This window comes from Lepeophtheirus salmonis, chromosome 12 (assembly GCF_016086655.4).
Source record: "Lepeophtheirus salmonis chromosome 12, UVic_Lsal_1.4, whole genome shotgun sequence".
Taxonomy (NCBI): Eukaryota; Metazoa; Arthropoda; class Copepoda; order Siphonostomatoida; family Caligidae; genus Lepeophtheirus; species Lepeophtheirus salmonis.
In genome coordinates this window covers 6,886,417-6,899,475 of record NC_052142.2, presented here as the reverse complement: position 1 = coordinate 6,899,475, position 13,059 = coordinate 6,886,417, and the positions used below count along the sequence as shown (strand labels likewise).

Genomic DNA, 13,059 nt, shown 5'->3' with positions numbered 1-13,059 from the left:
GATCTCGTGCCATGTTCAACATATACCACAATAATATAAAAGAAAAAGTGTGTAACCTCTTACACACATTCTGAATTGATGCCAAATAGATTTCTTTTTCATGTCGCACTACAAATTTTACTGCAATATCAAGCTCTTTAAGAGAAAATGTACCATCTGGTTTGAGGACACTTCCCTTCAACAATAGAGGGAGCTGTTTTAACCACGCTGTAGATCTTTGAATCTTGATCAAAAACGAAAACGTATTTAGGATTTGAGATAAAGGAGTGGAAATATCTCAAACTATAAGTTTATTTCGATTTCTTTATTTCAAAATCTATTTCATTCTTATCTTCACTTGTATTAGCAAAGCTCTTTGACCAATATTGTATGCTGTGTCAATCCACGGCATAAATTTTTGGCCGGAGAATGTACTCCAGATACATGGCTCCAATATGATGGACCTATGATATATTGAAATATCTGTACCGGATTGGCAACGAAGGTTTTCCAAATCGATACTTCACTTTGAATCCAATGAAAAACAACAACAGAATCTACCCAAGTATGAATCCCGGAAATTTTAATAAAATGTTCATTAAGACGAGCACATTAAAATGCTAACTAACTCTTATTAAAAGGATGGAATTGTAATTTTTTTGAATTGTTCTCTTGCACGCGATGTAAGAAACCCAACTATGATTGACTCATAATTAAGAATAAATCTGATGTAAAGCATTGCAATCCATCACTTGCACCAGTCATCCCGTTATACAAAACCTCAGTATCTTTATAGTTAAAATTGGGTATCAGGACACATCCAGGAACTGAAAAGGACCTTAAAAGTATTTATTTACGTTTCTATCGTAATAATCTCTCAGTTAGATCTCTTTGCAACATGGCATCCTTTTATTTTCCGATTCTATGTTTCTTGAAATATGAGTTAAGCTGTGAAGAAAACAGGTACAAATCTACCCTGAAAAAAAGAGGTTCCAATAAAACAGTTATTTTCGTTAGTGATTTGAATCCTTGTTAAAATCCATATACATATTAGTATGATAGTCCATGGACTTACATAAATAACCAAGAGCCTTAGTTTCATCCAAGTAACAATGCGATATCCTTGTTAATAAGCAATTCATTGGGAAGGTGAAAACCACTTTCGGAATATTGCTCCACCTCTTCCAGAATATTGCTCGAACTCTTTCGTAGTTGAAATGGACCTTAACAATTTATCTAAATAAGTTGAATACCTATTGTTTTGCTTAACTAATGCAACTTGTTCCATTGACCAAGTCATCCACCCACATATCATCATTTATAACATTCACTGCAGTTTCATATTGTACTCTGAATTAATTCACATTGATTTTTGAAGCAGTATACACGAATGAGCAGCACTTGCCTTTCCAAAAACTTGCTGTGCATGGCAACACTCTTTGATGGGTCCATCAGTTTTTAGGCTCTTCCAAAAAAGTACGGAAGATCTTGTTGTATTTTTACAACCATATGTTGTCAGCTACAATAGCCACTGATCGAAAACTTCACCAGTGTAAAATGCCTATGAAATGAAGATGTATCATTGGACCTACATAGAACTGATCATTAAACAATTTACCGTGATTCACTTTTATTGATGCTTCAAAAACAATCCTTAACTTAGTTATAGTAAATATTTCCTTTATGACACCTTAAATTAACCATATCATCTACTTTATCATATGCTATCTTTTCAGTGAACACAAATCAAAATTATTATTCGTAGCATTCCGATAAGCATTTGCAAATTAGGGGTTCTTACGAACTAATGACTCTGGTTTGTTGAAACGTTTAAGAGCTATAACTTTTTACTCTGACATGTCTAAAAAGTCATTTATTAAGGGTAAAAAGTTTCAATGTGACCATTGTCTGTCACTCTAACTTTGGAACGAAAAACTATTTGATGATTCAATTCATTTTCGATACAATTTTCTTCGAGTTTGCAAAATTAGAAAATGTAAGGAACTTTCTTCTTTAATAACATACATTCTTCAAGTGAATGTTATTCCATAAAACTATTGGGGGACTGATACATTTCAACAACACTTTTATGAATAAACTTATTCATAGTAAGGGATGTTCCATCATTCTTTATCCAATTACGAGTTTCAGTAACCTTAGCAGCAATTCCAACATGAAAAAGGATTTCTCTATTATGATTTCATCTTGATCTTCTCGTCCATTTACGAATCACTTCCATCCATCCCTAAAGAGGCCGGACACTCGACTTTCCAGAAGAGGAAATATAAATCTTCTTATTTTAAATTCATTTAAATCTAAAACATTTGCTTTTAAAGTGCGATGTATTGCGATGACTATGTCTTGGAAGGGATTTTGCATTAATTTTCAGCTGATTAAGACCAACAAATCTTTGAAAAAACTTTCAAATCAGAATCTGATTAAGCAAAATTATCATGTAAGAATCTTATAGATTCATTATAATTTTTCTTTGCCATAGAAAGAAATTAAATCTTCTTAAGAATCTTGGAGTAGGGATTTCAAAAAAGTAATTTTTTAAATTGTATTGATAATATAATTAGCAACATTTGCAGGAATTGTTTCCATCTATTACACAAAAGTAATCAATTCCAGTGTTAAACTATGGGAATTCTATTTGGAGTAAAAGTAACATCGGGAGTGTGTCAGTAAATTCTGTTTTAGGCTCATCTTGGGGTAATTAACAACTGTTTAAAAAGCTCTTTTTGATATTTTATTTCCTCTTTTAAGATGTACAATTTTAATTAACTTGCAAAAACTCGATAAGGCTTTCCATACTTTTTTGTAATTTCCAAATTTATGGAGTTGCTTACTGTAAATATTTTCATTATTGTAAAATTCCGTATAACATTTCATCCAACTCTTGATTTGTATTGAAATTCAGGGGATGCGTATTTTAGCTCATCACTAAGCTATTGAAGAGACTCTTCGAAATATTCCTTATGCCATCGAAGAAGTGCGATAGTGAGTTCAAACGCAGCCATCATAAAAATTTAAAAAACTTATTTCAATAAGGTACCACCACGTGTGGTACACAAACAGAAAATACATTATATTATGTTGCCCTTTCGGTAATCACAAATCCATCCAATTCCTTACGATTCAGCTGGAAGGACCATGAATAAAACCTTTATCCAGCATTTTTTTCCTTTTGGAGGTAAGGACAGACATCATTCACAAGACAATAATTTATTCACTATCATTATAATCTTATTAAAGGTGACATTTTGTCACATTCAACACACAGACACCCCAAAAATATTAAAAAAGAGCGTAACCCACTTGCTCACATGAAGAAAAGAAAAATAATGGTAACAAAAAGGAAACAAATTTAAAGGGAACATAATAATCAATGAATATCAATATAACAAAGCTATATTTGTAACTTCACTCACAAGTAGGTGTTATTGATTACAATTTGACTGCTATATGGCAAGGACCATCCTTGTGTGTACACGTAGAATATATTACATAGCAGCATACTTGAGTTGTATGTAGCAACATTGAAACAGAACATCAACAGAAAAGCATTGTTGTTATTGTAAATAAGTTTAGTGCATCACTGTGGGCTTTTATCAAATTGCATCCAGAAGCAAATTCCTGCCAAATGAACGTATTACAGGCCCTCCATATATACGAAACACATAAATTGTGACGCGAAGGCGCTAATGAAGAAATCTGTCAAAAGATATGCATTTTTCTTACACTCTGAGATTTCCAGCAATTGGTCTTCAACTGTACGAACATGCTGGATTGAGCTAGTTTGTTGGAAAATTATCACGAATACATTTCTTGGCCGTTCTTGGGTCCTTTAAGATTGGGAAGTTGCACTCAAACTCCTTTAACAGTGAAGACAGGTCATAGTGCACTAGCTTGGTGAGCGAGCAGGAACACTTAGTGTCACACAAAATCCTGCTTAATGTTCGTACATGTCCAATATTCCTTTGTTCACACACCATCGAGTTTTGCTTTAAATGCAGTACCTTTATCTTCGAACTTAATTTTGTTTTCTGAAGTGACAGGTTGAGTTGAAACACTTTGGGCATAAATTTACGACGAGATAATAATCTTATCTCTGGGTTTAGGAGAAGAAGTCTGTTGAAACAGTGTTCTTTTTATCTTACACCATTTTCCTTTTTCATAAAATCGTTTATGTTCCATCTGTTATTTTTGTACTAACTGGCTTTTGTCTTTTTTAAATATGAAAGGCGTCTTTTTATATCAAGATTCTGCAAATTTTTCCAAGATTGTGGGTATGTCTTGAGTAACTACCTCAATAATTCCATCATTTGCAATTTGTGATTCATCCTCCATAATATAATCATTCACTTGTGATATAGAAGCAATATCAGTGTTAAACTTTCTTTACTCCTATTATGATTATAATAAATAGTAACATAACTACAGTAGTTGTACATTGTTAAGTTACTGAACCTAAGGTTTTTTTTTGGGTCGTAATAATGTTCAGTATCCATAATTGTGTTGTAAAGCTGTATTGGCATACTCATAGAAATGGTTTCACTGGATATATTGTGAATGTTACAGCTCATAAGCAATCTTTGACTACGATTTTGGATCTACCTTAATTTTAATCTTGTGATTGTTGATTATTTTATTAATTATATAATAAGGTCCATAGAAATATATGGAAAATTTGCCATTATCTGTAGTTTGAGAATCCCATAAATAGACACATAGAACCAGCTTGTAACTTTTTTGTCTTTTACTTTCTTATTCTAAACGTAACTAATCTTGAGATGGGTTTCCTGTTGTTGAACGCGTAACTTCTCTAATGAGTCGATTTTTTTTTAAACCAGTTGTTAAGTTATTCTAATAGCATCTTTTTTTTATATATCAGCATCTTGTATGTTTGAATCCATTTGTTTAATCTTTCCTGTATTAATTTTATTTATATATACAATATTATCTATTTAATTGCAGTAATACAAGAATGTATGTCCTCAATTGTATATTATTAATGATTGTATGTATATGTATGATAGCTACTGTGAAGGGGCCGTTCTTTCACTGAGTAAGATATTTTGTATAATTATGTGGATTAATCATATCTAGAATCGAGACCATCTGATCATGTGCGCGTATCCCGTATCACTTCAGGGAATTTTATACATGCATCTATGATCTTTAACATATAATTAGGTTCCTTCGCAAATCTTTTATACATTAGGCCCAACATATCCATATAAAATATTTGAAAATGTTGTTTTTTAGTGTTATATTACTTTAGAATGCTGTTGTTTATTACGTTTGCTCGCTTGTAAATATATCATCCTTAAATTACATCGTCGATGTATCTGTCCATATACGGCCAATAGAGATATTGTTTAGCAATTAATTATGACTTACTAATACCAAGATGAGCTAACAAGGGATAGACATGCCCTAAACCTGGTACAATCTCTCTAAATTTTGCTGGTATACAAATACAAAGACACTATATCAATGAGGAAATGGTAGTGTGTGATCCCCTAGAATAGAAATCATCTTAAGGGAAGTGCTGTATATTATTAATATATAATTTCTATATATATATGTACATTATATTCTGTAAAATTAAGGAAAATAAAATATATTGTCAGTGAATTAGGGAACATGAAACCCATCATTACATGTAGTAGTGATGAAAAGGCATTGTTAGGCCTGAGATACAAGTATAACTCATATTCTAAAGAAAATTCATGTATGATGTCTAATAAAGTGATCCAATTTACGGAAGTCCGGAAGTCTAGAGAAGCATAATTAAGATAATTTCCGTTCCAAACTTTGACGGGCTCCATTTACTTCAACTATCCCTCTTAGGACTGTGGACATAATTTTAACTCAGTCCTCCATGCATTTGCAAGATGCCCGGCATTATCTGGTCTTCGATATTTCTTCCATTTGAATATGGATCTTTTTAATTTGAGTGACTACCTTCCCCAGTACTCGTTTGTCTACATTCTTTTTGGAATGGCCAAAGGGCAGGAAAATGCAACCCCAGAAACTAGGGGTGTCTGTTTTGCTTTAGCTAGTGCTAAAGTATATATAAATAGCTGCCTCACTTCTGAGTGTCCAACAAGCTTTCACTTTTTGAGGAAAATTTTCAGTGCATCTGCAGCAAGAAAGGCAGCTTTTTCCTTAAGGATCCCCCGTTACGAGGATAGATAATGGAAATACGTCGCAGTCATTGTTCTTTTTTCCCCACAATGGTTATGTAAGTTCTACTCAACCCTTAAATGTTTAGTAATAAGATACTTGATGATGAGGACAAGAACATTGAATACATAGTTGTTTTTTGTTTGTCTGTTTTAATTTTACATTTTCAGACTTTGTAGTGGTAGACATTAGCATAATTTTATATAGTCTGTAAAAAAACATAAGATGTTAATACTGAAGGGTTGGGTTTGATCTAGGGATTTAATTTTAAACAATACTGTTTATTTATGATTAATTTTATCGCAATCCCTCTTGATGTATTTTATTATCATTTTAATCTTTATATTATTGTATTAAATTTGAATAAAAGCCCCATTATAAAAAATAAAAAAAAGAATATTTGATGGTGCTAATAAAATATCTTTAGGATCTATTTATGGAGTACAATAGAAACGCCAAGGAATAAACAAAATGCTCCAAATGATTTAGTATCAAGGGTGTTTACCTAAATACAAAGTCAATCGAAGTCAATATATATCGAAAAAGAAGAAGTCAAAAATTGTAGTGGATCGCGGAACAAGAGCCAAGAAAGATTGTGTAGATAGAGTGGTTTCCAATTTTCCCATAAGAATGGGAAATTTTCTCTACAAATAGCATCGAATGCACAAAGTGTGGTAAAAGAGGCCACAATGCAAAAGTGTGTTGGTGTTAAAATGAATACTCTATTTGGATCATCAACTTTATTCAAAATTTGAATTGAATTAATGACCAATCGATGTATTGATTATAGTTATTTACACTTAAAGGAAGATATGTTTTTTTACATTATTATTATTCATTCCAATGTTTCAGCCATTTTTAAGCAAAATATGGAAATATAACAAAAAAAAAAAGAATAATAACTATTAGGGCATAAGATAGCTTTGAACAATAAAAAATACGTCCACACTTCCTAGTTGGATGATTCTGTGCTTCTTCTGGAATTATTTAATCCAAATTATTGGCTTTTTAAGAAGCTTTGTAAAATTGAATTGTCAAGTAGGAGCCATATTCCTTCATTAAAATATCCAATTGATATGAGGTAAAACCAGGCGAAATTTCAGTGGCTCAACAGGCCTTGTGCATCCATCCATTTCATTAATCATAATTGATTTTTATATTAAAACTAATAATTTTCTTGCTATGACTACCTCCCTGCCTCCTTCCAAAAGTATGAATAGGAAAGTCCATGCCTTTTCTCTTAATTTTAATTTTTAAAGATCCAAAAATATTTAAGATTGTTTTCTTTCCGTCTTCCTCCTCTAGTTCTGTGCAGTGCAATCTAAATAAGGGGCATGATAAAAATTTTAAAATCTCTAAGCCTTGCTACAGCTCTAAGTAGGAATATATTAAAAGATGTTGTCAATTTTTTTTAAGTATGGATATTCAGCTTGTTTAGAATTTTCGCAATTTGATAGGCTAGGAGTTTATTAGGCCCATCTTCCTTTAATTCAGCCAAAAGATCTTTATCTTTGATGATTCCTCAGTATCACCTTCCTTTCAATTTATTCTCTCCCTCCACTCCTACGCTCTTTCTTCCTCTCCTCTGCTCCAAAATCTTCTCCACCTTCACAAAAAAAAGGAGTATTTATCATCCAAGGCCCATCCTCCTGTAAAATTCGTAAAAGCATTTTGGAACATTTTTTTCCAATTGTTCTCTCTGGAGAATTGAGTCCAAAACTGCCCATACTTTTTGGAAGTTCCCTTTTTTTTAATATTTTCTCTAGGAAATAAAATTTTTATTATACTTCGGAAAATTTTCCCCAATACTGAATATACCATTCCAATCTCCAGTTAGGTAGTATAGGAACTTGGAATTCACATAAAAGTTCCACGAGCATACCCTCTGGGAGAAGTTCATATTGGCAACTTTGATTATTTTTGCGTTGCATTCAATCTTTCTCATCTTTTCCATAAAATATTTCATGTTTGTTCCTAGACTTGAGAATGTTATCCCCCACTCTTTTATATGGTCGACAAACGAAGAAAGATAAATTATTGTATATTATTAATATATAACTTCCGAAAAAAAGTAACTTTATGCTGTAAAATTATATAAGACAAAATATATCATCATTCAATTAGAGAACATCACACCCATGAGTACAGGATGCGTCCTCTTTCTTTTTTAGTGACTATAAAGGATGAATATATAACTTTGGCACGAAATCTAAAAAATAGAAGAAGTATAATTTCTTCAAGGGTCAATGTGTGTCTCCTCTGTCGCCATAGCAAAACTCAGCTTCTTTCTTAATTCATGTCGACCCTTCTTGAGGAAAGAGTTCGAATAGAGCCTGCGTTTACGAATGTAGGCATAGATTTTGCTAGACCTATTCTTTTAAAAAAAATGATAGCTCCATTGTCAAGTTGTACATGGTTTTGTTTACTTGTGCCCAAATTAGATCAATTCATTTAGAGTTAGTAATAAAAATGGAGACGGTAAAATTCTTATAAGCTTTTCAACAGATGATAAATCGTAGAGGTGCTCTAAAAACCATCATATCTGATAATAAAACTTAATTTGTCAAAGCATCAAAAATGTTATCTTCCATGGAAGTTCATAATTTTTGTTCTATCTTTTATATTAAGTGGGATTTTATTAACCTACAAGTCTTATTCGCAGAGGTTCTTACGATAGACTTGTTTTGTCTGTATATAAAACCTCTCAGAATTATATTGGGAACAGCTCTCTTAACATTCGATGAAATCAATACTGTATTAACAGATATACAAAAAATCAACGTCCGCTAACCTTATTAAGCTCAGATCCTCAAGATTTGGAACCAATAACGCCTTCTCACCTGTGTCTCAATAGAGCACTTGGACTACTTTCTAATTTCATAAACAGGGACGTAGATATAAGGGTTCGATTCAAATATTTAAATCGTCTTTGTGATCATTTCTGGAAAAGATAGTCCAATGAATATTTGCAAAGACTACAGATTCGTGTAAAATGGAAACATCAAATGGAAGAAGTTTATGTTAACAACGTTGTGCTCATTTTGGAAGAGAACATACTTCGAAAGGACTGGCCCATGGCTCCAGTCACTGAAAAATAACAGGGCATCATGGAAATGTCTGTACCTTGAAATTAAGAGCTGCTAATGGAAAAACAATTTCTCGATCAGTTTCTTCTTTTTATCTATAGTGTATTTCATGTTCGTATTGATCAGTTTTCTTCGTTGTTAATAAGTGATAACATTCTGAAAAATAAAGTGATATATAAACAAAAATCCTTTGTTTCAAATCATTTGTCTTCGTCAAAATAAGGGATTTAGTTTGTACTATTTCTCCAGAAAAAGCAGATTTCGTGCAACAGCTGTAATAAGTATGTATTGAAGGAGATTAATATAGAATTATAACTAAAAATTATTCAAAAAAACGAAATTAAATATGCCATGATATTAAGTACACAAAATATTCATTATAAAATTTTATGTGAGAAGGAAGAATTTTTTTTAGAAAAGAAGTCATTGTCAAAAAACACTTCCTCAATAAATAGATCTTTAAATGTGGAGACTACCAAAAAATATTTTGACACCTTATTCCATGAATCTGGAAAAGTATTTATGACACTTTTTCAACTTTATTTCTCCATTTTAAATTTCTAAGAATGATAAATTGGGGCATCGACAATTTTTTTCATTCTGGCCTGAAAAGGGGCATTTAATTTCAAGAATAACGTTTTCACCGACACTTCCATTAGGAGAGCCAGCTAAAAGTTATAACTAGTATCAATGAATAACTTACACTCCTTGACTTCATTATCGGTTGCATGAGAACATTTTATTTTGTCTTAAGACAAATGAGCTTTACCATTGGAGATAGCGGCAGAAACAAGAGTTGGTGGTAGAAAAAAGACTCAGTTAGTTCAGTAAAATGTCGTCTACCTTTAGCCTTGCAAGCGTCCCCAAATTTGGATGAAGTTGACCACGACTTTCTTTCTTTTTTCCATTAGGGTGACAATGATTGCTGCTGTGTCGTCTATCTCTGTATGTAGAATTTAGGATTCACATAATGTAACGCAGTCTTTAAGCTAAAAATGAGTACATGGCTTTGTTAAATAATCGTGATCAAGTAGGGTGGATTGGAGATTGACAGATACGAATGTATATCTCAACAATAGCTGTAATTTATTGTTTTCATGCACAGCTTATTCGTATATGTTTTTCTATTTCGGAAGAATTTCGGTCAAGGATCATTATCAACGTGGGTACCTTACATGCAGATGGCATTAATCAAGAGATAAATTTCTAATAGTGATAGAAATTAAACAAACTTCGACCAATTTCTTCTATTTTATTAGGTTCTCCACGAGCCAATTTTATCAGTCGTTTGAATGATTGTAACTGTTTTGCACAAGACTTAAACACATTAACAGCTACATTAGAGACAAAGTATTTCAAAACTAGGAAGCCTGGTAATATGTGCTTGCACGTAGCGTGAGGTTCAATTCCAGCTGCACATTCACAGTTGCTCTTAAAAACCTCTCCTGATGTTGCCACAACAAGCTTTATTTTGTAAAAAAAAGACTATTTATTTCGGCTCCTACTATTCCTTTAAAGAGCATCTTATAATCCTCACGTTTGAAGAAGTTCATAGCCACTAATGAGATATATAAATTCATCCCTTTACGCATTGAAGAAAGATCATGGTTCTGAGTACTTCTTCGCACCTGGTGGTAGACAAAATATTGCCAAATATGAATATTTGCCAAAGAGGGCATGGTCAATCTATTACATTCGACAATAGTCTGAATTCTGAAGAGTCTTGCCAGTGTGGCATTGGATTCTCTTCAGGAATGTGAAAGGAAGAGCCAACAAAATAATCATTCCAATAATATGATTTAAGAAACTTAATAAACTGGATTTTCCTTCAATAAGTACGGGCACCTCTTCTTAAATGTCCAGTCTTAATAATTTGATTTTCAATCCATATCTTATGAGATTTTAATCTTCAGAGCTTATCAAAACAAGCAATGAGAAAAAAAAGTAGGGTTGTTACAAACAACGTCATCTGGTGGAATTATCTTGAACCTCTTTGTTTACTCTCACACAATATTAGGTCAAAGATATTTATAAATCGTATCTTATGTAGTAAGGTTTCTATCATGGGATCCTAAGTTTCCTTTTTCCAAGAATCCCACGAGAGTTTATTCCTACGGGAAATTCGCAAAAAATCCTGCATTTAATTATTTCATAATATAGGATTAATTTAATTATATATAATTCATTAAATGTTAAATCCTACATATTGAAGACAATCACTTTGTTAAACATATTTTACAATTTATAATTTGCAAATTATGTTTAATCAAAAACAAAAAAAAATTTAACGATGACATGTTACTAGAACTACAATTTTGTGCGTTCCAAGTCTTCTTTTTTTTTAAATTCCATAAATATTTTCAGTGTTAAATAATTTTTCCCTCATTTTCCCGAAAGTAATCCTGGGGGAATAAGGACTAGTAAAGTACATTAAAAAAAAATCCCACATTATTTATGTATCAAGTACATGTGTTGTATAGTGGTACATATCTGTTCAAAAGCTCCGTATTTTGAATATTGTATATGTTTTTGAAGAACTATAAAATGTGAAGCTTCAGATGTCTTATATTTTTATACAAATTACATGGATTCTGGTGGCGCACAAGTTGGAAATTAGCCCGTGGATCAGATGGTGTATTGGGTTAAACTAGCTTAAAATTTAATGTTTCTTCATGAAATATATAAATAAATACTTAACTTACTGAGATTTTACTATTTACTAGTCTAAATTGAATTTTATGTTGAAGTGGCTAAACAACCCAGGAAATTATCTTCTGTAGAATTGAAAGGAAAGTTACAGAGGATTATAAATTTGACTTCTACTTTGTATTATTTTATAAGTTAAAACAAATTAATATCATCGTATTGTATTTATTCGTCAGCAAATTATTTCCATAAAATCATTTTTTTACCATATATTCTCTATTGTAATGTACAATGTAATGCTTATACTAGCAATAACCCTATTTATTATCAAATTTCTTTACTATTTAAAAAAAAGTCCTACCTTTGTCAATATAATGTACATTTTGATTTATTATTTTATTGTTCTGTAAGGATTTTGAGACATCATCGATGTATGAAAATCTTTTTCCTTTAATATCCATCTGTTCTGGGTCCAAACGACCATTATAATCCATTAATATAACTAGCATTGGTAAAGTTTTTGAAGGGAAATATTTTTCTTTTTTGGAATCTAATTTATTTGCTCTTTTTTTCCTCCATCCCCAATCTGCATCTGCCATTGAATGGAAACCATAATTGCGATTTTGTTTTACAATAGAAGGCTCATAGTAATGATTTTGACTAGATGCCGAAGTTCTTGGTTGATAAAATATTGATGGAAAATAGCTTTTATAATGTGCCGTATCCCTTTGATGATTCAAATGGTGATTGTAACTGTAATATATATTAATAGACAGATAGATACACATTTTATTTAATATATTTTCATTAAACTTTTGCTTTTAAAATAAATCAAAATATAAAGATTTACTTTGTATTAAAAATTATCATATAATTGCAACAGATTGAAATTAAAGTTTTCATAATCCGTCATCGTATATAATTATCATAAGTTTTAATATTATTTATTTCACAGATTATATTAAAAAAAATAGTATAGGGATATAAAAATTGCTGGAATCCTCGTTAGGGCAAAAACTATAACTTTTAAAAATGAAAATATGATAACTCTTTCATTATTATTAGTGTTAAAATAAATAAAGATGAAACATAATTGTTTTGATCTAATGACAAAAATTCAAACTCTCCAACAACTTAATCTTGTTAATGTCGAGAG

The 13,059-nt window shown here is 31.5% G+C and overlaps 1 protein-coding gene across 2 annotated transcripts in view; it reads right to left on the bottom strand.

The window, feature by feature from the left end:
* LOC121126573 (uncharacterized) overlaps nt 1-13,059 on the bottom strand; it is a 32,753-nt gene that overhangs the window by 7,593 nt on the left and 12,101 nt on the right. For both annotated transcript variants that reach the window (XR_005866976.2, XM_040721862.2), the window contains one exon: nt 12,265-12,656. Coding sequence is in view for 1 of the 2 variants with exons in the window: in XM_040721862.2 (XP_040577796.1) it covers nt 12,265-12,656 (392 nt within the window). In the remaining variant the exon portion in view is untranslated. The remainder of the gene's footprint in view (nt 1-12,264; nt 12,657-13,059) is intronic.